Consider the following 21,665-nt stretch of genomic DNA (forward strand, 5'->3'; position numbering starts at 1 on the left):
ATTTAGCTAGGCATTCATTGTTCAGGGGTGTAATCCTTCCCCAATCACAAAATCTATTTATACAAAAATTTTAAATATGGATATTTATTCTTTCTGTTCAACTTTAAAAAAAATATATATATTGTATTGATTTTTCACAGAGAGGAAGGAAGAGGGACAGAGAGTTAGAAACATCGACGAGAGAGAAACATCCATCAGCTGCCTCCTGCACACCTCCTCCTGGGGATGTGCCTGCAACCACGGTACATGCCCTTGACTGGAATCGAACCTGGGACCCTTCAGTGCGCAGGCCGACGCTCTATCCACTGAGCCAAACCGGCTAGGGCTCTTTCTGTTCAACTTTTGGGTAACTGAGAATTTCAGACCCAGTATATACAAATTCCAAGTCATTCCTTGTCACGACCTTGGTGCTTGGAGCTATAAAACTAAAAAGGCAGCAAATATCCCATAGAACAATATCTCTCTTAGAGGGCACAGTACCTGTGCCAAAATAACCCAGGGAAAGAATGAATCCTAACCATTTCAAGAAAATAAGGAAGGGTGTGTAGAATCCCCATTACTAGAGGAAGTGCTTATAAATTATTTAAAATGTCACGTATTGCCCATTCAATGACTTGCAGTAACAGGAATAACATTTATAGGCTTTTTCACAGGGTTACATACCCATCTAGTTGCTGAGCGTTCATGGTGGAGTCCCACAGACACCTGGACGCGGGTCATACCTTTGAGACCCATGGAAGTCAGGGAGTCCCTGGAATGTCCTGTTCCTTAAAAGTGGCACATTCCCTCCCAGCAGTGACCCCCCCTGACTTCCGACATGGGCTCCCGTGGTCCCTGCTGCATTAGTTCACTCCTTCTGGGTCTGGCTTTCCGACACTAAGAGGTTAGATCTGATCGGCTGGGTAGGCATGACCAATTAGGAGGCATTTCCAGGTCCAGACGCCTTAGAGGCCACCAGGCCAGCCTAGAGGAATGGGCCGCTCGCACGATGGCCAGCACCCCCCGGCCCGGCTGTGTGCCCGGAGCAGCCTCAGCAATCGTGACAAGCGAATCTGCCTGTGCCTGTCAGGCCCAGGGCTGCCTGCTGGCAACCACTGCGATGGAAAGGTGGATTCCATGCCAGTCCCTGGGTTAATCGGGGATTTAAGAGCAGGGAAGTGGGGTGTCGTGGCATTTGGTCCCTTTACTCAGGACTGCAGCTGTGGCTGCCACTTGAATTAGGAGAAACCCTCTCTCGTGAAAGGCCTGGAACACCTTCACTGGGTGTCTCCCACCGTGGGGTTTTGAGGTGTTAGTCACTGGAACTAGAAAAAGCACTGTCCCAGTGAGGCATACTGTGAGGGAAGGGAACGGATTTTTATTTTATTATAAAAGCAGTATGTGTGCATTGTAGAAAGTTAAGAAACACAGAAAAGAAAAAATAACACTCTATTCCTAACCCCTAGAGATTCCTATTGCTAATACCTTGAATTGGTCTTTTCTACGAGCTCAGCACGTGGCCGGGCCTAGAAGAGAACCCCCTGAGTGTTGAGGACGGAATAGAAATGGCTCCTCACCTCTAGTCGGAGGTAGGATGAGGGATCCCTAAGAGAGCGCCGCTCTCAGACTCCAGAGTGGAGGAGGCAGTGGGTAAGAGCATGGTCTTTAGCATATGTGCGCATCCCACTGTAATACCCGCATACACACAGCCCTTCACCCAGGGCCTAGAAACCCAGTAAGCGGGAACCACTGTTATCATCATGTCATTGTTCCCACACGGGCTCAAGGGTCCCATCGCCTTTCCCCCAAACACCAAGCCCCTCAGCCCAGGGGCTGTAGGCAGAAAAGGTCTCCTAAGAGCAGACTGTGTGACCACCCCCCAAAAGGAGCGAGGCTGCTTTCTTTATAAGCACAGTGTCTTGCCCTGGCTGGTGTGGCTCAGGTGGTTAAGCACTGTCCCCTGCACCAAAAGGTTGCTGGTTCGATTCCCAGTCAGGGCATATGCCCAGGTTGTGGGCTCAATCCCCAGTAGAGGGCGCGCAGGAGGCAGCTAATCAGTAATTCTCTCATTGTTCTCTAATTCTCTCATTGTTCTCTCTCTCACTCCCCTCTCCCTTCCTCTCTAAATAAATAATTTTTAAAACATATTTTTATTGAATTCAGAGACAGAGGAAGGGAGAGGGAGAGAGATAGAAACATCAATGATGAGAGAGAATCATTGATCAGCTGCCTTCTGCATTACCCCACTGGGGATCTAGCTCAAAAGCTGGGCATGTGGCCTGACTGGGAATCAAACCGCGACCTCCTGGTTCATAGGTCAACTCGCAACCACTGAGCCACACCAGCTGGGCTAAAAAATATTTTTTTCTTTAAAAGAACACGATCTTCACAGTGGTCTTTGAGCTTAATTTTGAAATAAATTTTTTAAAAAGCCTGCTTTCATTAGAAAGTTGAGAGAAAAGAAAAAAGATTTTGCAGAAAAGGAAATGGAGCCAGAGAGGTAAGATGCTTGAGGACCACAGCCAGTCACCGTCCCCCAGGAACTCACTTATGTGGCTCCCGACTGTGGAAGGTCACTAAGCAGTTAGCAGAGCCGGGGACTCGGGGCATCTGGGGTCCAGTCACTGCTGCTCTGCTCTGCTCGCTAGCTGTGTGACCGCAGGCCAGTCACGTCACCTTCCTAAACCTGTTTACTTGTCTACAAAATGGGGATAATTCTTTGCTGGGTTGTAGCCAAGAACAGAGCAATTGTAAACGTGCCTAGCCCAACGTGGACACTGCAGTAACTCAGAGTGGCCGTTGTGGGTCAAGGGAACAGCTGTTGGTTAACTCATGCCCAGAGGCAGGAGCTGGGGAGGGAGGAGGTGTCCTGGGTGGGAGGTCCTGGGTGTCAGACTCTCTTTGGGAAGCAGAGTCCTCAGTTCCGCTCCAAACTGCTCCGAAAGGGGGCAGGCATCTAGGGCACACTGACATCGACTGTAGGTTACGGAGGAAACGGTGCACAGCACACTGAAGTCAGACTGTGTGGATTCCAATCTGCCTCTACTGTCCACCGTGGGGCCTCGGACAAGTGACTCAACTTCTCCGTGCCTCAGCGTTCTCATTTGTAAAACATACTTCCCTCACGGAGCTGCTGAAATGATTTCGTGAAATTATGCGTGTGGAGCTTTTAGACGATTACCTGGCTCAATATTAGCTATTTTGTTTTATAGATTCCAAAACCACTCTTAGATCTAAGTTGGAGTTAAGGTTGAGATTCTCACTCAAGTTGAATAACAATGGACAGAATCTATTGCTTCCTATACAGGACAGTGTCATTAACTTCGGGGCTGGGTCCAAGTTGAATTGCACAGCTGAGAGGAGAGGACTGAGTTAGTAAGTGTTGACAAAAGGATGGCAGGATTTGGTTGTTTTGTCTTCTACGTGCTAGTTTTAAAGTTGAGGCTTAAAAACTAAGCTCTCTCTGCACTCATGGAAAAGGAAACCAGTTTTATTGGAAATGGGCTCTGAGTTTAATGTTCTTATTCCACTTATTCTTTCAGTGGAATAAGAAGAGCTTGAGGGGAGCAGCAGAGGGTCTTGGAGAAGTTGATGGCAGGAGATGGAGAAGTCCCCTGGCCTGCGATGGGAGAGAGGAAGGCCTGGTCCATGCGTGGCCCTGCTCCATGGAAGTAGCCAGTCCTGGGAGCAGGTGGCTACCTGATGTCCTGGGAAACGTGGGATCCTACGAACTAGGAGTTTCAGCCAGCCCCGAGATCCCAGTGCCCCATGTGGTACAGGGCAGGAGGCATCCACTTGAAGGAGCCACGGTGGGCGTGGACAGTGATGCCAACAACAACCAAGATGAACTAGAGATTAGGCTTTCCCCGGCACTGACACCAAGTGTGAAAGCAAACACACACACACACACACGCACACGCACACATGCACACACGCACACACACACAGAAACTGGATATCCAGGCAACACCTGGATCCTGGTATGCCCTTGAGGAAGAAAGTCCAACAGTGACTGAAAGAGGGTTTCTGTTTAAGTCACAAGTAGTTTTAGAGAAATATTTGTTTAAATTACTTGAATATTGTTTGAACTCAAAACAACTTAACTAGCCCCACATGTTTTTGTCTAGTGGCTAGTCCTTTCTTCAGCTTCCTCGCCCATTCCTCACCCCATTTACTTCCAGACTTGGAAAGTAGGTGGTCTTCGGAATTAGACAGACTTTAGGTTCATGCAGGCAGCCGCCCATTGTCTTCACTAGCAGAGAAGTGCAAGCAAGGATCCCGGAACGCTGGTGAACCTTGAACCCCTGGCAAGGGCCTGAGTTATGCACCGACTGTCTAGTCCAGAAAATGGGGGCTCAAGTTATTTCCTGATCAAATAGTCTCAGAGTAAATCCTTCTAATATTTACTGACCTTTAAGATAGCCTGTCTGTTACCGCAATTACCTAAGAGCTAGATGTGTATCCAAAATTGGGATGTGAGGGCGATCTGGCTGCGACATCTGTCACCCCATTGATCGCCAGGGTTGATTCAGCTGATCTGGCTGGCTAGGCAGGTGTCCCCCTCCTCCCTCACCAATCCATGTGCGTCCCTCCCGAAGCTGCGCGCTCCGTTGAAGAGGATGGGCCTCCCCCCGTCCCCCCCCCCGTCGTCCCCCCCCCCCCCCCCCCCCCCCCCCCCCGCCGCCCAGGAGAGGAGAGGACCGGTCTTCGGTCAAGGGTATACGAGTAGCTGCGCTCCCCTGCTAGAACCTCCAAACAAGCTCTCAAAATTGAATAAAAGGCTGGCGAGGCCTGGGCACCAGTGGAAGTCCTTCCCCTTGAGTTGGACTTGCCCACCTGGCCCCCAATATTTCCAAATTATTATTTCTTGTCTCATCTCTTTCGTTTGCGTGCGGCCCTCTTCCAGATCCTGAACCCTGAACCACGCGGGACGTGGGGGAACATTCACAGGTCCAGTCTAGGTTCTGTCACTAGCTGCATCACCCTGGACAAGCTACTGTACTTAACTTTTCTGCACCTGTTTCTTCATCAGTAAAATGATGTCTTTCATCGTAGGAGTTGTTAGAAGAGTGAAATGGAATAGAGTGGTTTCCAAACTAGGTCCTGGAGAACCTCAAATCAATCTAGTGTTTTCCAAACCTCATGCACATTCCTTAGGCATATTTGTGTACCACTCTATTATTTACTTAATCTCCTTCCTTAAAAATACCAACTCACGACCTGGCCTGGTAGCTCAGTTGGTTAGAGCATCGTGCTGAAACGCCAAGGTTGTGGGTTTGACCCATTGTCAGGGCACATACAAGAAGCAACCAATGAGCGCATAAATACGTGTAGCAAATCAATGTTTCTCTCTCCCTTTCTCTATCTAAAAATCAATAAATAAAAAATTTAAAATATAAACTCATTTTTATGGAAATGAACTTATTCAAAAAGGAAACAATGTTACTACCATATGTTGGAAATACTTATTGCTTACCCTAGAGCAGTGATGGCGAACCTTGAGCTCGGCGTGTCAGCATTTTGAAAAACCCTAACTTAACTCTGGTGCCGTGTCACATATAGAAATTTTGATATTTGCAACCATAGTAAAACAAAGATGTATATTTTTTATATTTATTTCATATATTTAAATGCCATTTAACAAAGAAAAATCAACCAAAAAAATTAGTTCGCGTGTCAGAGGTGTCATAGGTTCGCCATCACTGCCCTAGAGTAGTAAAAATAAATACAACAAAATCAAAACACTGCTATTCAATTCTAGCTGGTTATGGTTATAAGCCAAAGCTCAGAGCTCAAAGCCTGGACTTCGTTTTAAAAAGATGATCTCAGTCACAAAAGGCCACCTATGGCCTTCTACAGACAGAAGTAGGTGAGTAGACAGTCCAGGGTGGGGTGAGAAGTGGGATGGGAGTTACTGCTAATGAGCACGGTTTCTTTTGAGGGTGTTGAAAATGTTCTAAACTGTGGTAGTAGTTGCACAATTCTGTGCAGGTACTAAGAACCACTGAATTGTACACTTTAAATAGGTGAACTGTATAGTGAGTTACATCTCCGTGAAGCTGTTACAAAAAAGAAAGGTGTTAAATCTGTTTCTTACTCCTTGAGTAAATGAAGGGGTGCAAAGATCCCTGAGCCAGGACCGCCAGGGCTGCGGCACCCCTCCCATCATCTCCTGGTGGTAAACTTTGCCCCTTTGTGAGAGGGTTTAGCTGTAATCACTCAGTGTTAGCTAATATTCCCCCAAGCAGCTCTGTCAGTCAAGTCAAACTTGGGTTTATTCCTCCCTACCCAGCAACGGACCAGCATCATGACTCTGGAGAAAATCACCCGGCCCATTTCTGTTACCTGTAAAGTGTGAACAGCACCTGCCCCGGAGGGTGTAATAAAGGTGGGGGGAGATGTGTAGGTCCTGCTCCTGACACACGGCTCTCAACAGTGGTGAGGCAGGATGGGAAGAACCTAGGAAAATTCCTTGGCAAATGGGATGGGAAAACTGAGGCAGGATCATTGAACAAGGCCAACAATTTGACCAATTTATAGCCAGCTAATAAACTGCAAGACGTAACCTTCCCTAACCAAGGACACGTGAGGGCAAATGGTTTATACCTCCCCCCCCTCCCCCAGAGCAGAGAGAATAAATAGCTTAAATCAGCCTGGTCAGGGAGACAGGTAACAGAGACCCAATCAGTGCCATTTGTGCCAGCCAAACCCAAGGACGGATGAAGTCAAGGGAACAAATAACAAAAACCCGACAGACCCCAGATAAAAGCAAAGCCATGGAGCTAACCAAGTAATCAACATATTGCAGGACACACCTGGAAAACCAATGCCTCTCCTGCTGGAACCCTCCCCCAAGACCGCACCCATGATTCCTGCACAAAAGAGAGTTAAAAACCCTCAGGACAAAGGGCTCTCGGTGGAGCATGTCCGTCACTTCCCGCAGACATAAGCTTTTTACTTTCTTTCTCCTAAAATTTAAAAAAAAATGTTTTTTTTTTTGTTTTGTTAATTCTAACCTGAGGATATTTTTTCTCATTGCATTTTAGAGAGTGGGAGGGAGGGAGGTTGGGAGCGGGGAGAGAAGAGAGAGAGAAACATCGATATGAGAGAGACACAGTGACTGGTCGCCTCTCACACCGGTCAGCTGGGGCCAGGGGTGACCCTGCAGCCCAGGAAGGTGCCCTCGCGCGGGAGCCGGACCCAGGACCCTTGCTGTGCAGCCCGAAGCTCCAACACGGAGTCAGGGCTCTCCTACAATCCTGTGTCCTCTCTCTCGACATTTGCAACCAGCAGCCGCTCGTCCTGGGCTCCCCCGGACCCCGTCCCCAAGGCCCGCTTTGCTCGGACTCTCACCGAGCTGGCAGCCGCCCCGTTGGCTCTTTCCTTCCCACGGCGTTTCCGGAGCCAAAGCGGCCCTGCCCGTCTGTCTCTCCTGCTGCTCTTTCTCCCCCAAGCCCGTCCCTGTGGCACTGCCCCCGGCTGCAATGAACGGACTCTGAGTCACCAGGGCTCACGCGGTGAAATATTCCTGCAGGAAATCAAGAACCCACGCGCTACCAGCCCGACCCGCTCTCGGGGTCCTTCCCCGGGACAGCGGCGCTTGGACACACCCCGATCCAGCAGAAGCGGCGCTAGCGCTCCAGGCCAGTGCAGTGGACCGTGCCTCCGCCCGACCGGATACCCTAGCGGGAAAGCAGGCCTTTGCACGCCAAAGTCATCGTTCCGGGCTCAGCCCCCTCGGCTGTATGATGGGGACGCTGCGGATTCCCCGGGGCAAGGACCAGAAGCCGCTGTCCCCGATCCTCACGCCGGGAAACCAAGGACCAGAGGGGCTCACACGCTGCCGGGACACGTCGGCAGGGTCCCAGCCCAGCAGACCCGCTCACAGGCTGCCCGGCCAGGCTTCCCGGGGAGCCGACAGGTGCCGGCCGCGCGCCTTGCCCTCCCTCCGCGGCGGGCGGTGCTTCCGTCGGCGGCTGGAGGCCGGAAGTCCGCCCGCGGCCTCTCTAGGACGCCGGCGCGCACTCGGTGCCTTCACCCGCCCGGCGCGCCCTCCTGTGTCCGCCCCGAGCTTCGCCGAGGCCGCGCGGGAAGCGGCGCCCGTCCTACAGCCCCGGCCGCGCTCACAGCCGCCGGACCAGCGCGGGCGCCCCGTTGGGGCAGTTTTCATGGATCCCACCCGCCTCACAACATCTTCAACGATGTACATTAGATCCTCGGCGGGGTTGTCACACTGCAGGCAGTGCTACTTTCTTTCCTTCGGCACCGCACTTCCTAAATTCCCTAGCGGTGAGTCTAAAAGTGAAAGGTTGGAAATGATTCGCTTTCCAGCCATTTGGTTCGCACACAGCGTCTCAGATGCCGGCCGTTCCTGACAAGGTTGACAGACGGACGGCCCAGAGATGAGGAAAGATGGTTGGCTCCATGTTTCAGAGGCCAAAAGGCCCAGGGGGGTAAGTGGCTGCCCGAGGCCCCTCAGCCGATGGTCGGACCTGGAAAAGCCCATCCCCACCCTGGGTCTGGGCCCGTCCCCACCACAGCTCCCTCCCAGAGCTGCCGGGAGACGGAGGGACCAGCAGCAAAGCCACTGCCACCAGAAAGCCCCGAACAAATGCGCGGGATGGAGAGGAAGCGAACAAATGCGCGGGATGGAGAGGCAGCGAACAAATGCATGGGGTTGCAGAGGAAGCGAACAAATGCACGGGATGGAGAGGAAGCGAACAAATGCGCGGGATGGAGAGGAAGCGAACAAATGCGCGGGATGGAGAGGAAGCGAACAAATGCGCGGGATGGAGAGGCAGCGAACAAATGCACGGGGTTGCAGAGGCAGCGAACAAATGCACGGGGTTGCAGAGGAAGCGAACAAATGCGCGGGGTTGCAGAGGAAGCGAACAAATGCACGGGACGGAGAGGAAGCGAACAGATGCTCGGGGTGGAGAGGAAGCGAACAGATGCGCGGGATGGAGAGGCAGTGAACAAATGCACGGGGTTGCAGAGGCAGCGAACAAATGCACGGGGTTGCAGAGGCAGCGAACAAATGCACGGGGTTGCAGAGGCAGCGAACAAATGCACGGGGTTGCAGAGGAAGCGAACAAATGCACGGGACGGAGAGGAAGCGAACAGATGCGCGGGGTGGAGAGGAAGCGAACAGATGCGTGGGGACGGAGAGGAAGAGTCTGCCCCGTGCGGGGCAGAGTCGCCCACCAGACACGGCCCTGCCCTGCAGCAGTGCAGGCGCCCGTCCCGGTGTGGGGACTGCGGTGGCTGCGTGCGCCTGGTCCGCGTGCGCCTTCTGAAAGTGGGGAGCCACAGGGTGGGCCACTGTGAGATGGGCCTGAGCTCAGGGAGGCCTGGGTCTCCAGGAGGGCGGAGGGCCCAGTGCTGTCAGAGAAAGGCAAGCAGAAGAGGGGTGGAGAAAGGGACGTGTGCTTGTTTTGTTCTTTCATCCGTTTACCGTGAATGAACACCTAGATAGACCCCAGGACAGCTGTAGCCCTCGGCCTCCTAGCCGGGGAAGTGAGATGGCAAGCAAAAGGGGAGGTCCAGTGACTAGTCTGAGGGTCAGGGAACCTTCCTGAAGAAGGTCAGAGCTAAGCCAAGGCCTGAAAGATAGGCAGGCACTGGCCAGGAAGACAGGAAGGGAAGTCACCCAGGCCAGGGAACAGCAGGGGCCAAGAGAGGACTACTTACGTGTGTTGCAGGGTAAGGGGAGAGGAGTGAGAGGCGGGCAGGGGCCACGCTGAGCAAGTTTGGTGGGAGAACTGCATGGGCAAAGGCAGCTGTGAAAGGGAACCATGAGGCCCCGTGGCCCGAGGGCAGGAAGTGGCATGAGCATTCTGGAACAGTAGCTGAAGAGGCTGAGCAGGTAAGCAGAGACCTGCACCTGGAAGGCCTACAGTGCCTGGCTGCAGGGCCCAGACATTAGCCGGCAGGCCATGCAAATGGACATAAATGAGGACTAAGACACTAAGGAGCAGTGGGGATTGTGGTGACAGGAACGCACGCTCTGTCTCTGCGGCAGCCAGCGCTCCACCATCCCTGGTGACTACCACGCCTGGAGGCAGCCGCAGTGTCTCCGACCATCTGCTCATCAAAGAGGGCTGGGAGTTCAGATTTTTTTATATGAAATCACTTGGTTTTAAATGTTTGCAATATATTCAACACCAGGTAAGCCAAGCAAATCATATCGATAGGCCAGTGGTTCCCAAACTGTATCACCTGTGGAGCTTTTACAAATCCCAATGCCCAAGTCACCTCCCACACCAATGAAAGTGTCTGGGGCAGGAGCCAGGTATGAAATCCCAGGTAGTTTCCATGTGCAGCAAGTTTGAGAACCAGTGCTGTAGGCTAAGTACAGGCAAACCTCATTTTATTGTGCCTCAGAGGTGTTGCGGTTTTTACAAACAGAAGGCAAGACCCTCCACCCACAAAAAGATTATGACTTGCTTTCTTGTGGCACTTGCTTTATTATGGTGGTCTGCGGTGGGACCCCAAAATCGGAGTACACCTGTGTGTCATTTGGGTTGCCAGGCAAAGGCAAGGGGAGCCTTGGGGAGTTCAGAGCAGGGGAGGAACAGACCAGTTTAGTTTCAGGAAAATCAGTCCTTAGGAGGAAGGCAGTGCAGTCTGGGGTGAGAAGGGGGCAGTGGTGGGATCCTGCTAGGGACCAACCATCCCAGTTTGCCCAGGACTGAGTGCTTTCTTGGGACATGGAACTTGAAGTGCTTCGTCAGTCTAGATCCTGCCCCTGATATAGTTCTGTCTCCCCAGATTTCTGGGGACTGATGCCACAAACTCTACATTCTAAAAGGGTCCCTGGGAAAGGGTCCTGTGTCTCCTTGGGGTACACTCACCTGGGGCGCTGAGCCCCAGGCCTGACAGGCTTGTCCAGGGAGCTAGAAACGGAGAGGAGTTAGAGCCATCTGTTCTCCACCTGGCAGAGCGATCGAAGTCAAACCCAACTCTGGAATACCACCAAGCAATAGAAAGAGACAGACTAAGGATCCAGACAACAGTATGGATGCCTCTCAAAAATATTATGCTGCCCTAACCGGTTTGGCTCAGTGGATAGAGCATCGGCCTGCGGACTGAAAGGTCCCGGTCAAGGGCATGTACCTTGGTTGTGGGCACATCCCCAGTGGGAGGTGTGCAGGAGGCAGCTGATCGATGTTTCTCTCTCATCGATGTTTCTAACTCTCTATCCTTCTCCCTTCCTCTCTGTAAAAAATCAATAAAATATATTTTTTAAAAAAAAACATTATGCTGAGTGAACGAATAGATGCAAATGAGCACATACTGCATAAATCCATGCATATGAACATGTACAACAGGTGAACCTCGTCAAAACCAAAATCAGAACAATGGTTGCCTCTGGGAAGTTGGGACAGAAAGGGGGGACAAGGGCAACAGGAAGGGGCAACAGGAATTGGGGGAAGATAGTGATGTATTTGATAAGGGCTTGTGTTATGCAGATGTATGCATGTGTTGAAACTGACTGAATCATACAGTTAACAACTGGGCATTTCATTATATGGATATTTTGCCTCAACAGAAAAGAAAAACAAACTTATAAGTAAACTAGAGGCCTGGTGCCTCTAGTTTGTGCATGGGTAGGGTCCCTTGGCTTGGCCGGCAATCCAATTGGGCTGGCCAGCTTGGGCTGGGGGGGAGAGGGGGAAGGGACACCGTGGGAGGTTGGCTGTGGGAGCACACTTGACCATGGGAGGAAGCTCCTGCATTGAGTATCTGCCCCCTGGTGGTCAGTGCACATCATAGCCACCAGTCAATCAGTCATTCGGTAGTTCAGTCACTTGGGTATATATAGACTAGAGGCCCAGTGCATGAAATTCGTGCACTGGGGGGGGGGGGGGGTCCCTCAGCCCGGCCTGAGCCCTCTCACAGTCCGGGAGCCCTTGGGGGATGTCTGACTGACAGCTTAGGCCCGCTCCCTGTGGGGGGCGGGCCTAAGCCGTCAGTCGGACATCCTAAGTGCTGCCACAGGGGTGGGAGAGGCTCCCACCATGGCTGCTGCGCTCCCAGCCATGAACCTGACTTCTGGCTGAAAGGCGTTGCCCTGTGGAAGTGCACTGACCACCAGGGGGCAGCTCCTGCGTTGAGCAAATGCCTCTGGTGGTCAGTGCGCGTCATAGCAACCGGTCATTCCGCTGTTCGGTTGATTTGCATATTAGCCTTTATTATATAGGATATTAGTTGGGGAATCTAAGTCTGATCATGTCATCCTCTGATCAGACCCCTTCAATAATTCTTCATCTCTTCCAGGGTAAAACCAATAGCCCTGACGATGGCCTCCAACAGAATGACCATACACTCTGGTTACCCCAGGTTTCACCTGTTATCTGGGCATAATTATAAATGCATCATCCTCTTGTATTCTCAAAGTTTGAATGACAGAATATGTGCCTGCCTTGCCTATGAGGCCCTCCCTGACCTGACCTCATTTCCCTCCACCATACCTCTCTCTCTCTCCTTCCTCTCTCCCTCCCTCAGCTCCAGCCACACTGATCTCATTGCCAGGCATGCTCCCCCTCAGGACCTTTGCATTGGCTGTTCCATCTGCCCAGAATTCTCTTCCCCCAGATACCTGCATGGCTCTCTCCCTTACCTCCTTCAAGCTTTTCTTTAAATGTCTCTCAGTACAGCCTTCCCTGAGCTCCCCATTTAAAATTGCAATCCATTCTTTCCCCATCTTCCTTACTCTGTTTTTTAAAAAGTAGTTATAACTTCCTACATATGATATAATTTAGTGAAAGTACGCTCCATGAGGCAGGGATTTTTTCTATTTTAAGTTGTATCCCCAGGGCCTAGAAAAGTACCCAGCAAGCAGTACCCACAATACATGTTGCTGTGAATAAAGGAATTCCCCTCCCTAGTGGAGCTCACAGTCTGGTGCCAAAGCAAACCCAGACCATCAGCACAATAACCAGTGCTCCATGAAATGGCAGAAGAGGGGCAGGGGGCATGAAAGGAAAGACCCCGCCAGGAAGCAGAGGTTTGAAAAACAAGAAGGCATCTGCCAGCGGAAGAGGGGATGAGAGGGGCCCTTCGGACAGAGCAAATAGCATGGGCTAAGCCTTAGAGATGAAAAACAGCGAGTGCATTTGGGAGCGATTATAAGCAGCTCCGAGGGCAGCTGTGCAGGGTGGCGTGTCAGAGTGTGGGCTCCGTCCTGCAGGTAATGTGAACTGGAGGGCTCTAACCCAGGGCAGCAGCATGGACAGGTTCGGGTTTCTGAGACTGCCCACCTGCTCGGCAGAGAACGGACTGGGGGTGGGCAAGAGTGAAGCAGGGACACCTACAGAGAGGCACCCAGGAAACAGCGGGGCCCTAGAGAAAGGGGCGTAGGGGAGGGTACTTAGAACAGAGACTTAATGGGACATGATAGCACATGGGACATTGACTGTGACTTCTGGATGCTCCCATCTCAGCCAACTCCTGGCATTGGGGGGGGCTACTTCTCTGCACAGGGGATGGTGGAAACATGTTGGGAGGAGGCGGAGGCTGAGGGTCTGGGACATCCAGGGGAGAAGTCTAAAGGCATCTGCTCTTTGAGTCTGGAGGCAGAGATTCAAGGAGTAGCTGGGACCCAGCAGGGAGAAGAGCTCCATGGAGAGGAGAGCTAGGCCAGGGCAAGAGGGATTTAAGGGATCAGGAAGAAGAGAGAGTGACAGAGGGAGAGTAGCACTGGGGCCCCAGAGCCAGGGATAGAAGAGTATGGTCACGGGGAGGGGCGGTGGGCATGGTAAGGTGATGTTAGGGGTGTGGCTATGGAAAAGGTGGCTTTTATCCCAGGTCACTAGTAGGGGAGTAGGGGTTGCATAGGCCTGGGCTAAAGAACAGATGCCTGGGGCTTGGGAGCTGGGACCAGGAGGAGGACAGGAATCAGGGAGACTCAAGCTTTAGCCTTTCAAGGCTGTTCAGAAATGGACTCCTCCTCCCCAGTCTTACTGACAGGCAAGTCTCTGGCCTCTATCCCTAAACCCTAGTATCCTCATCTGTAAAATGGGGTAACAGGAAAAACAGCTGCCATTTATTGAGCACTTACTGTGTGCCAAGCCAAGGACTCTCTCTCTATGTATTGCCTCATTTAATCCTCACAGTAGTCTCACCAGGTGAATGTTACTATTATTCCCATTTTACAGATAAGAAATCGGAGGCACAGAGATAAGTCACTTGTTCAAGGTAACACAGTGATTGGAGACACCGAGATTCAAACCCAGAGCCTGAATTCTGGGCCATAATACTGTACTACTGACCCATACAAGGCACTGTACAGTTTACAGAGCACTCTCATCACCTCATGGGGTGGTTGAGGGAAATAATGAGATGACCCACACACCCAAAAAATGGCTGAGATTATTGGCGAGGCTGAGTGATGCCCTCCAAAGATGTGCGTGCCCCAATCCCAGAACCGGGGACTATGTTACTGTATCCACCAAATGAGACTTTGCAGCTGTGATTAAATTCAGGGCCTTGAGACGGGAAGATTACCCTGGGTCATCCACACGGGTCCTTAGAAAAGGGAGGCAGGAGAGAGACAGAAAAGGAGACGTGCTGATGGAAGCGGGGGCGGGGGGGGGGGGGGCGGGAGAGAGAGAGAGATGCTATGCTGCTAGGTTTGAAGATGAACGGAGCCAAAAAATGCAGGAGGTCTACAGAAACGGGAGAAAGCAGGGAAACATTCTCCCCACGAGCCGAGCCTCGGGAAGGAACCAGCCCCGCAGACACCCAGACTTTAACCCGTTAACAGTTACTTTGGACTTCTGACCTCTAGGCAGTAAGTTAATAAATTTGTGTTGTTTTTAGCCACTAAGTTTGTGGTATTTTGTTATAGCAGCAACAGAAAATGAATATATCACATCACTACACACCTGGCTCCCCTGGCCAGCTCTGGCTCAACTGCTACTGCAGCTGCTGTCGTGAATCACCCTTATATTTTTTAATAGTTCTTTAAAGTCCCAATTTGGTTCTCTGTGAACCTCAGTCTCTTCCTTTGTTAAAAATAAAAATAGGGCTGGGTCTGGCCAGATGGCTCAGTTGATTGGAGCGTCACCCTGTACACCAAGAGGTTGGGGGTTCAATTCCCAGTCAGGGCACATACCTAGGCTGCGGGCTTGATCCCTGGTTGGGGCGCATATGGGAGGCAACCGGCCAATGTGTCTCTTTCACATCGATGTTTCTCTCTCCCTCTCTCTAAAATCAATAAACATATTTTCAGGTGAGGATTTAAAAAATAATAATAAAATAAAATATAAAAGTAGGGCTAATACATCTGACCCTAACTCTTTGGTAGGCACAGAATGAATGAAGGTGCTTTACATTATCTGAAGGTTCCCATAAACCACCGGGACAGATGAGGTCTAGTTATTGCCCCCATTGCTCAGATGAACAAATGAAGGGGAGGGAAATAGCCCATGCAGAGCCACACAGCTAGTAACAGAGCCAGGACTTGGACCAGGACTTCTGACTTCAGTTCTAGCACACTGAGGTTCATGTCTCACTAGCACACTGAGGTTCATGTCTCACTAGCACACTGAGGTTCATGTCTCACTAGCACACTGAGGTTCATGTCTCACTAGCACACTGAGTTCATGTCTCACTAACACACTGCGGTTCATGTCTCACTAACACACTGAGTTCATGTCTCACTAACACACTGAGTTCATGTCTCACTAGCACACTGAGTTCATGTCTCACTAACACACTGAGGTTCATGTCTCACTAGCACACTGAGGTTCATGTCTCACTAGCACACTGAGGTTCATGTCTCAGAGCTTAGCTCGTGTACCACCTCCTCAGAGAAGCCTTCCTGGATAGCCTCAGCCCATTCATTCATTCATTCATTCACCAAACAGTTGCTATGACAGCTCTGTGCCCAGTTTGGTGCTAAGAAAACTGGGGACCAAGTTCTGCCCTCAGAAGCTCATACCTTGTGAAGAAGACACACAAGCCAGCCAGCCCAAACAGCCTGATAAATACTGAGGCAAAGGGAAGGAAGCACAGAGGGAGCCCAAAAGAAGGGAAACCGACTATGCCTGGGGCCAAGGAAGGCTTTCTGGAGGAGGTGGTGATTGAGCTGGGGACAAATAGGACGCTACCCTGAGTGTGGGCAGGTTCCGGGGAGGAATGACTATGCAGAGGCAGCGCGGTACGATGCTGCAGCTTCCTGAAGGCAGCAGACGGGTGGGGCCACCCCGGGCCCCAAAGTCCCTCTTGGCCTCCATGTCCCTGTGTACGGATGGGAATCGTGGGCCTTGGTGCCCAGACCTTTGGTCATTGCTGGGCCCAGTTCCCTGGATTCCTCCTCTGGCTGAAGGTCAGGAAGGGTCAAAGGTCAGGGGTACAGGGCAGGGTGGAGGGTGTGTCAGGGAGACAGGGTCCTGGCTCAAGCCCCCATTCCATATCCGACTCATGGTGTGACTATGGGAAGATCCTCTCAGAGCTTCAAGCGACACCATCTGAGAAATGGAGCTGGAGACAAAGCTGGCTCCACAGACCCTCCCCAGCCCTGACCGGGAAATGACATGACACAGACTTACAAAAGGGTCTTTATTTGTAAAAAATCAAAGGGGCCCCTGGGGCAACAGGAAAGACAGACCAGCTTCTCAGGGGTCGGGGGCATTGGGGCAGATGCGCTTGAGTGGGGGGGCGCCCTCCGAGTCCTCGGTGTCACCCTGGGCTGCCTCGGGGACAGGTGGCACTGGCTCAAAGACAGGGTAAGCTTCGGGGGCCTGGAGAGGAAGGGCGGACAGGCATGAGCTCCCTGGACCCAGGAGGGCAGCCTCCTCGCCTCTGCCTTCTCCAAAGCCTCCACTCCACGCCACTCCCGGACCCAGGAGGCTAGCCCAGAGCCAGGGACCCAGAGTGCAGATTAAATGGGGCACTGGACACAACAAATACTGTTTTGGGGAAAGAAACTGGTATTTGGTATTTCTGGGAAATACATCAAGGTAGTCCCTGTGGGAAGTCAACTTTGTGGGGGACTTTCTTAAGCTCATTGTATCGTTTAGGATTTTAAAAATGATACTTGGAGGAGCACCATGATCTTTTCAGGCTTTTAATGGTCTTAGATCAGTCCTGAGCCAGCCCGCAGGACTGTTTCTAAGACACCCTTTCCTTTCCCGTCCCAGGATCCCAGCTCTGAGCCCTCAGCTGTGTCTGAGTCCGCATTTCCCACCCAGACCGCAAGAGCACAGCCCCAAGCCTTGTGCTGCCCCCGAGCCCCATTCCCTCCAAGACCCGGGAGTCCAGCCTTCTGGCCTCTCTCACCTCAGCCTCCAGCAACTCTGGGACAGGCTCCTCCTTGGTCAGCATTGGGGGTTCATCGGTGCCGCCTGCAGTGATACCCCCGGGATCTGGAACGTCAAGGTAACAGATATTCCCTGAGCAGCCGCTCTGAGCCACAGCACAGGCCAGGGGGAAACAAACACCAGTCACATAAGCCCCGGCCGTGGGAGCACCAGGAGGGAGCCAGCACCTGGCTGCACCCAGGAAAAGACACGGGAAGGACATTAGCTGGGATCCTGGTGGGTGAGTACGATCTGACCGGGCAGGTGGGGAGGTGGGGCGCATGCTAGGCAGAGGGAACAGACACTTAGGGAGCACAGAGTCTGGGGTTGGACTGCCCGGGTTCAAATCCTAGCCTTGGGTTAGTGCCCTAATTTCTCTGGACCTCAGTTTCCCCACCTGTAAAATGTAGGTAGTTAATAGTAGCTGCCACATGAGCCTGTGTGAGGATGAAATGAGATAATACAGGTAAAGTCCTTAGCACAGTGTCTGGCACATAGTTAACTGGTGCTCAATCAAGGCCAGTTATTGTTTTTAGATTAGTAAAGGTCCAGAAGCACACGGCACAATCTAGACACAGCCACAGGCCCAAATCATGGTGTTCCTGAAAGGGAACGAGGTCACGGGGGCACGGTTCACAAAGGGCCCAGAGTGGCAAGCTGGGAGCCACTGAAGCCTGCGAGCAGGAAAATGACCCCGGCAAACTTGTGCTTTAGAAAGTTGCTCCGTCAGCTGTCAGCTACGTGGAGGTGACTGAGGGAAAGGAGACCTACAAGGAGGCTGGAGTTCGGTGAGGATGAGAGATGACAGAGCCTGGGGAGGGAGAGGGAGGTGGGCGATGCTGGGAGGAGGTACTGACCAGCTAGGCCAGTGATGGCGAACCTTTTGAGCTCGGCGTGTCAGCATTTTGAAAACCCTAACTTAACTCTGGTGCCGTGTCACATATAGAAATTTTTTGATCTTTGCAACCATAGTAAAACAAAGACTTATATTTTTGATATTTATTTTATATATTTAAATGCCATTTAACAAAGAAAAATCAACCAAAATAATGAGTTCGCGTGTCACCTCTGACACGTGTGTCATAGGTTCGCCATCACTGAGCTAGGGCATTGACTATATGGAAAAAAGAGAAGCTGAGGAGCACTCGTGCTCAAGGCTGGTGAGCTGGGCGGTCAGTTTCTCATCTATAAATGGTGATGATAATCCTCACAGGGTTGTAGTAGGGATTAAAGGAGATAAAATAAAACATGTAAAAAGCTTAGAAGAGTGCCTGTCACACAGTAAGAGCTCAATAAGTATTAGCTGTCATTATCACATATTATTAATTACTCTTAAGATTAGCACTGTTATTGATTTCTCAACAAATACTTATTGAGCACCTACTATGTGCCACGTGGTGTTCTGAAGACACAGTAGCAAATAAGATCAATATGGACCCAACATTCAGGCAGCTGACGTGAGGTGGACGAGGGAAAGAACGACACTTAGGTAATAAAAATTAAATTTACATGAAAATCCCAGTGATAAGTTATCAACAGACCAGAAGTCAAGAGAAAGGTCGTGACCTTCCACGGGAGTCAGGAAGGCCTCCTGAGGAGGCACCAGAAGAGGGGGAGCAGGTACAGGGATAAGCTGGTGGCTTCAACCTTGGAGAGGGCAAGACTCAGAAGGGAGGGCTCCTGGGCGGCACCTGGTCCTACCTCTCTCCTGGCCTAGCCTCGGAGGCTGGGCTTCCTCCGGGACCCCTTCCGGTGGTCCGGAAGGTGAGGCAGGGCGGCTGGGCTGCGGGGTGCCGCCAGGGCTGGGCTCAGTGCCCTTTTGCAGGGAGCCTTCCGAATGGAAACTCTGGTTACTGTTCTCATCTGTGAGAGCAAAAGTCGAGAGGGTTGGGCCTGAGGTCCCCAGTCCCCTCCTTCAATCCCATAGCCCCCCCCCCTCCCCCCCCAGTCCCAGGATCCCTACATACCATTGAGATCAAGCAGAATGAGGGGACCACCCCCTCGGGGGCTGGCACCCCTACCCCGCCGCTCCCGACCTCGGGATCTCTCTGCCCCGCCACCTGCCCTCCGTCGCTCCTGGGGATTAGAGGGGTAAGGATCAGAGTCAGCGCTTGCAAAGCCCCCACCCTACAAAAAAGTAAGCGGAGGCGCAGAGAAGCGAAAGGCCCTGCGTGAGTGACGAGGTGGTGCACACGGGGTGAGGTCTTGAATTCCTGGGTCTGGAGCAGGAGAAAGGGAGAAGGGGTGGAGTTGCCAATAATTGTTAACATGTGTCTGGGCTGCTGCACTTGAGGTCTCAGAGTGGGGACTGGAGGTGGAGGCCAGGATGGGGAGGGGCTCGCCTGGGGTTGCACAGATGCGAGGTCTGGTGTGGGGGAGCTTGCTCACCTCCTCCTGGGGGTCCACCACTGGCACCCACTTGAAGATACGAAGGGACGTGTCGCCCACAGTCACCCAGCGCTTCTCCCTGTGGGAGAGTGGGGGGACTAGGTCAGAGAGGCCGGAGCTGAGAGCCTCCCTCGGCAGCTAGGCACATCTGGGGGTACCTCCAGAGGGGTGGGTGGAGCACAGGGAAGGGGCAGCTTTGCTAATGGGGCATCGTTAGAGGGAGAAAGGGAACAGGCAGATCCCAGGGCATCCATGGAGGTGCCTCCAGTGACAGAGAAGGGGGCCATGGCTCACAGACCCGGGGTAGACATGGGCACCGGGCTCGGGCCTGGCTTGGGGTCGGGCACACTTTGGGGAGGAGTGTCAGAGCCTTAGGGGCGGGGCGTACATGGGGGCTCCTGCTCTGGAAGGGCACGGCCGGGGCACACGCTTTGTAGACCCCGGGGTGTAGCCAGAAGGGGACGGAGCTCTGTAGATCCGGGGCGCCGCTGGCGGACACACCTAACACCTGGGCCACCGCTGGTGAAGGGCGGGCAGACGCCTTCGGAGGAGGAACGGCCCTGCCAGTCCCGACCCTGGCCCCGGGACAGCGCTCACCATCTCCGGACCTTCTCGATGGTCGCCATCACCTTCTTGATGTCATCCTTGGCCCGGCTCCGGGTCTCAGCCCGCACGGTCCGGCCGGCCATGCTGGCGGGGCTGGGGCCGAGGCCGAGCCCGCGGCTGGGCCGCCTCCCGTCCGGCGGGCTCAGGCTCGGCGCCAGGCCGGGCGGCGGTGCTCTCGGCCTGCCGTCCCTCCGGGAGTTGGCCGCGCCCTCCCTCGCTCCCCAACGCCTCCGCGAGTCCCCGCCCCGCTTCCTGCCGCCGAGCCCGCCCCGCCCCGCCCCGCCCCGCCGGCCAGTCCTCGGAGCCGCCCTGCAGCGCGGACGGACGGAGTCCAGGCCTGGAAGCCCGCCCGCCCCGGCCCGCCCCCTCGGGGTGCCCGGACGCGCAGCGCCCCCTGCCCGCCGCCCAGAGGGAGGTTGGGGGCAGCCCCGAGGCTGGATGCGCGTGGCCGGGCGGAGGGTGCGTTCAGAGCACGTGGGCGCCGGGAACGGGAAGGACTGTCTGGGTGGCGTCCTCTGCGCGTGAGCGCTCCTGTGCCGCGCGCGCACGTGTGTGTGTGTGTGTGTGTGTGTCCACCCTCGCCAGGCTGTCTAGTTGTACGCTGGCCAGCCATTCCGTCAGCCATTCCGTCAGCAGGCCGTTAACGGAGTGCACGTACCTGCAGACGCTGCAGATGAGTGGGGCCCACCCACCACAATGGCTGAGATGAGAATGAGTGATGCACCGGGGGCAGGGGAAGAAGTGGAGTAACGGGACCCCCCGTACTTCGGGGGGAGGGTACATTGGTAGAGACACTTTGGAAAGCGCAGTTTTCTGGTGGAGCCCCAAATACACCCCAACCCTAGGATCCAGCAATGTCACTCCTACATCATCAGAAATGCATCCGTATGAGCACCAAGAGGAGCGAGGGGTACTGGACTGTTCATAGCTCTATTGATCACAGCCTCGGACTGCAAACAACCCATCGAAGGAGAGTGGAAAAGGAGCTGAAGCCCATTCACACCTTGGACACAGGAGAATGAAGTCCCGTTACACCCAACAAAGGGAATGAGCCTCACGAAAGAAGTCAGACACAACGGTACAAACTGTCGGATTCCATTTCCGTGAAGTTCCAAACGGACAGAACTAACCTAGGGTGTGAGAAATCAGAATAGCGGGCACCCTTGGGCCTGGGAGGGGCTGGGAGGGGCTCTGGGAACTGGTCATGTTCTGTTTCTTAATCTGGTGCTGGTCCCCTGGGCATATTTACTCTAAAAATTCATGGATGTTTGTACTTTAAATAAAGGAAAACTTTATTTAAAAGGAGCAAGTCTTGGTTGATTTGAGGCTGTTTGCCAGATAGGACAGCTAAATGTGTGTTGTGTGTGTGTGTATTTCAAAGGTGTG

At 52.9% G+C, this 21,665-nt stretch overlaps 1 protein-coding gene across 2 annotated transcripts in view; it reads right to left on the minus strand.

The window, feature by feature from the left end:
* The window catches only part of BCL7C (BAF chromatin remodeling complex subunit BCL7C), a 34,766-nt gene extending 14,250 nt beyond the window's left edge, over nt 1-20,516 (minus strand). Inside the window, exons 1-6 of one of the 2 annotated variants that reach the window (XM_070413594.1) lie at nt 20,271-20,512; nt 19,674-19,752; nt 19,253-19,361; nt 18,987-19,148; nt 17,266-17,351; nt 16,532-16,727 (exon numbers count right to left, since the gene is read on the minus strand). In XM_070413594.1, the coding sequence (XP_070269695.1) occupies nt 16,602-16,727; nt 17,266-17,351; nt 18,987-19,148; nt 19,253-19,361; nt 19,674-19,752; nt 20,271-20,362 (654 nt within the window). In that variant the 5' untranslated portion in view covers nt 20,363-20,512 and the 3' untranslated portion in view covers nt 16,532-16,601. Of the gene's footprint in view, nt 1-16,531; nt 16,728-17,265; nt 17,352-18,986; nt 19,149-19,252; nt 19,362-19,673; nt 19,753-20,270 lie in introns of those variants that run through there. The other variant, XM_070413593.1, reaches the window with a different exon arrangement.
* Between the last annotated feature and the right edge of the window lie 1,149 nt (nt 20,517-21,665).

Source organism: Myotis yumanensis, unplaced genomic scaffold (assembly GCF_028538775.1).
Source record: "Myotis yumanensis isolate MYYU_CA2020_CCGP unplaced genomic scaffold, mMyoYum1.0.hap1 SCAF_4, whole genome shotgun sequence".
NCBI lineage: Eukaryota > Metazoa > Chordata > Mammalia > Chiroptera > Vespertilionidae > Myotis > Myotis yumanensis.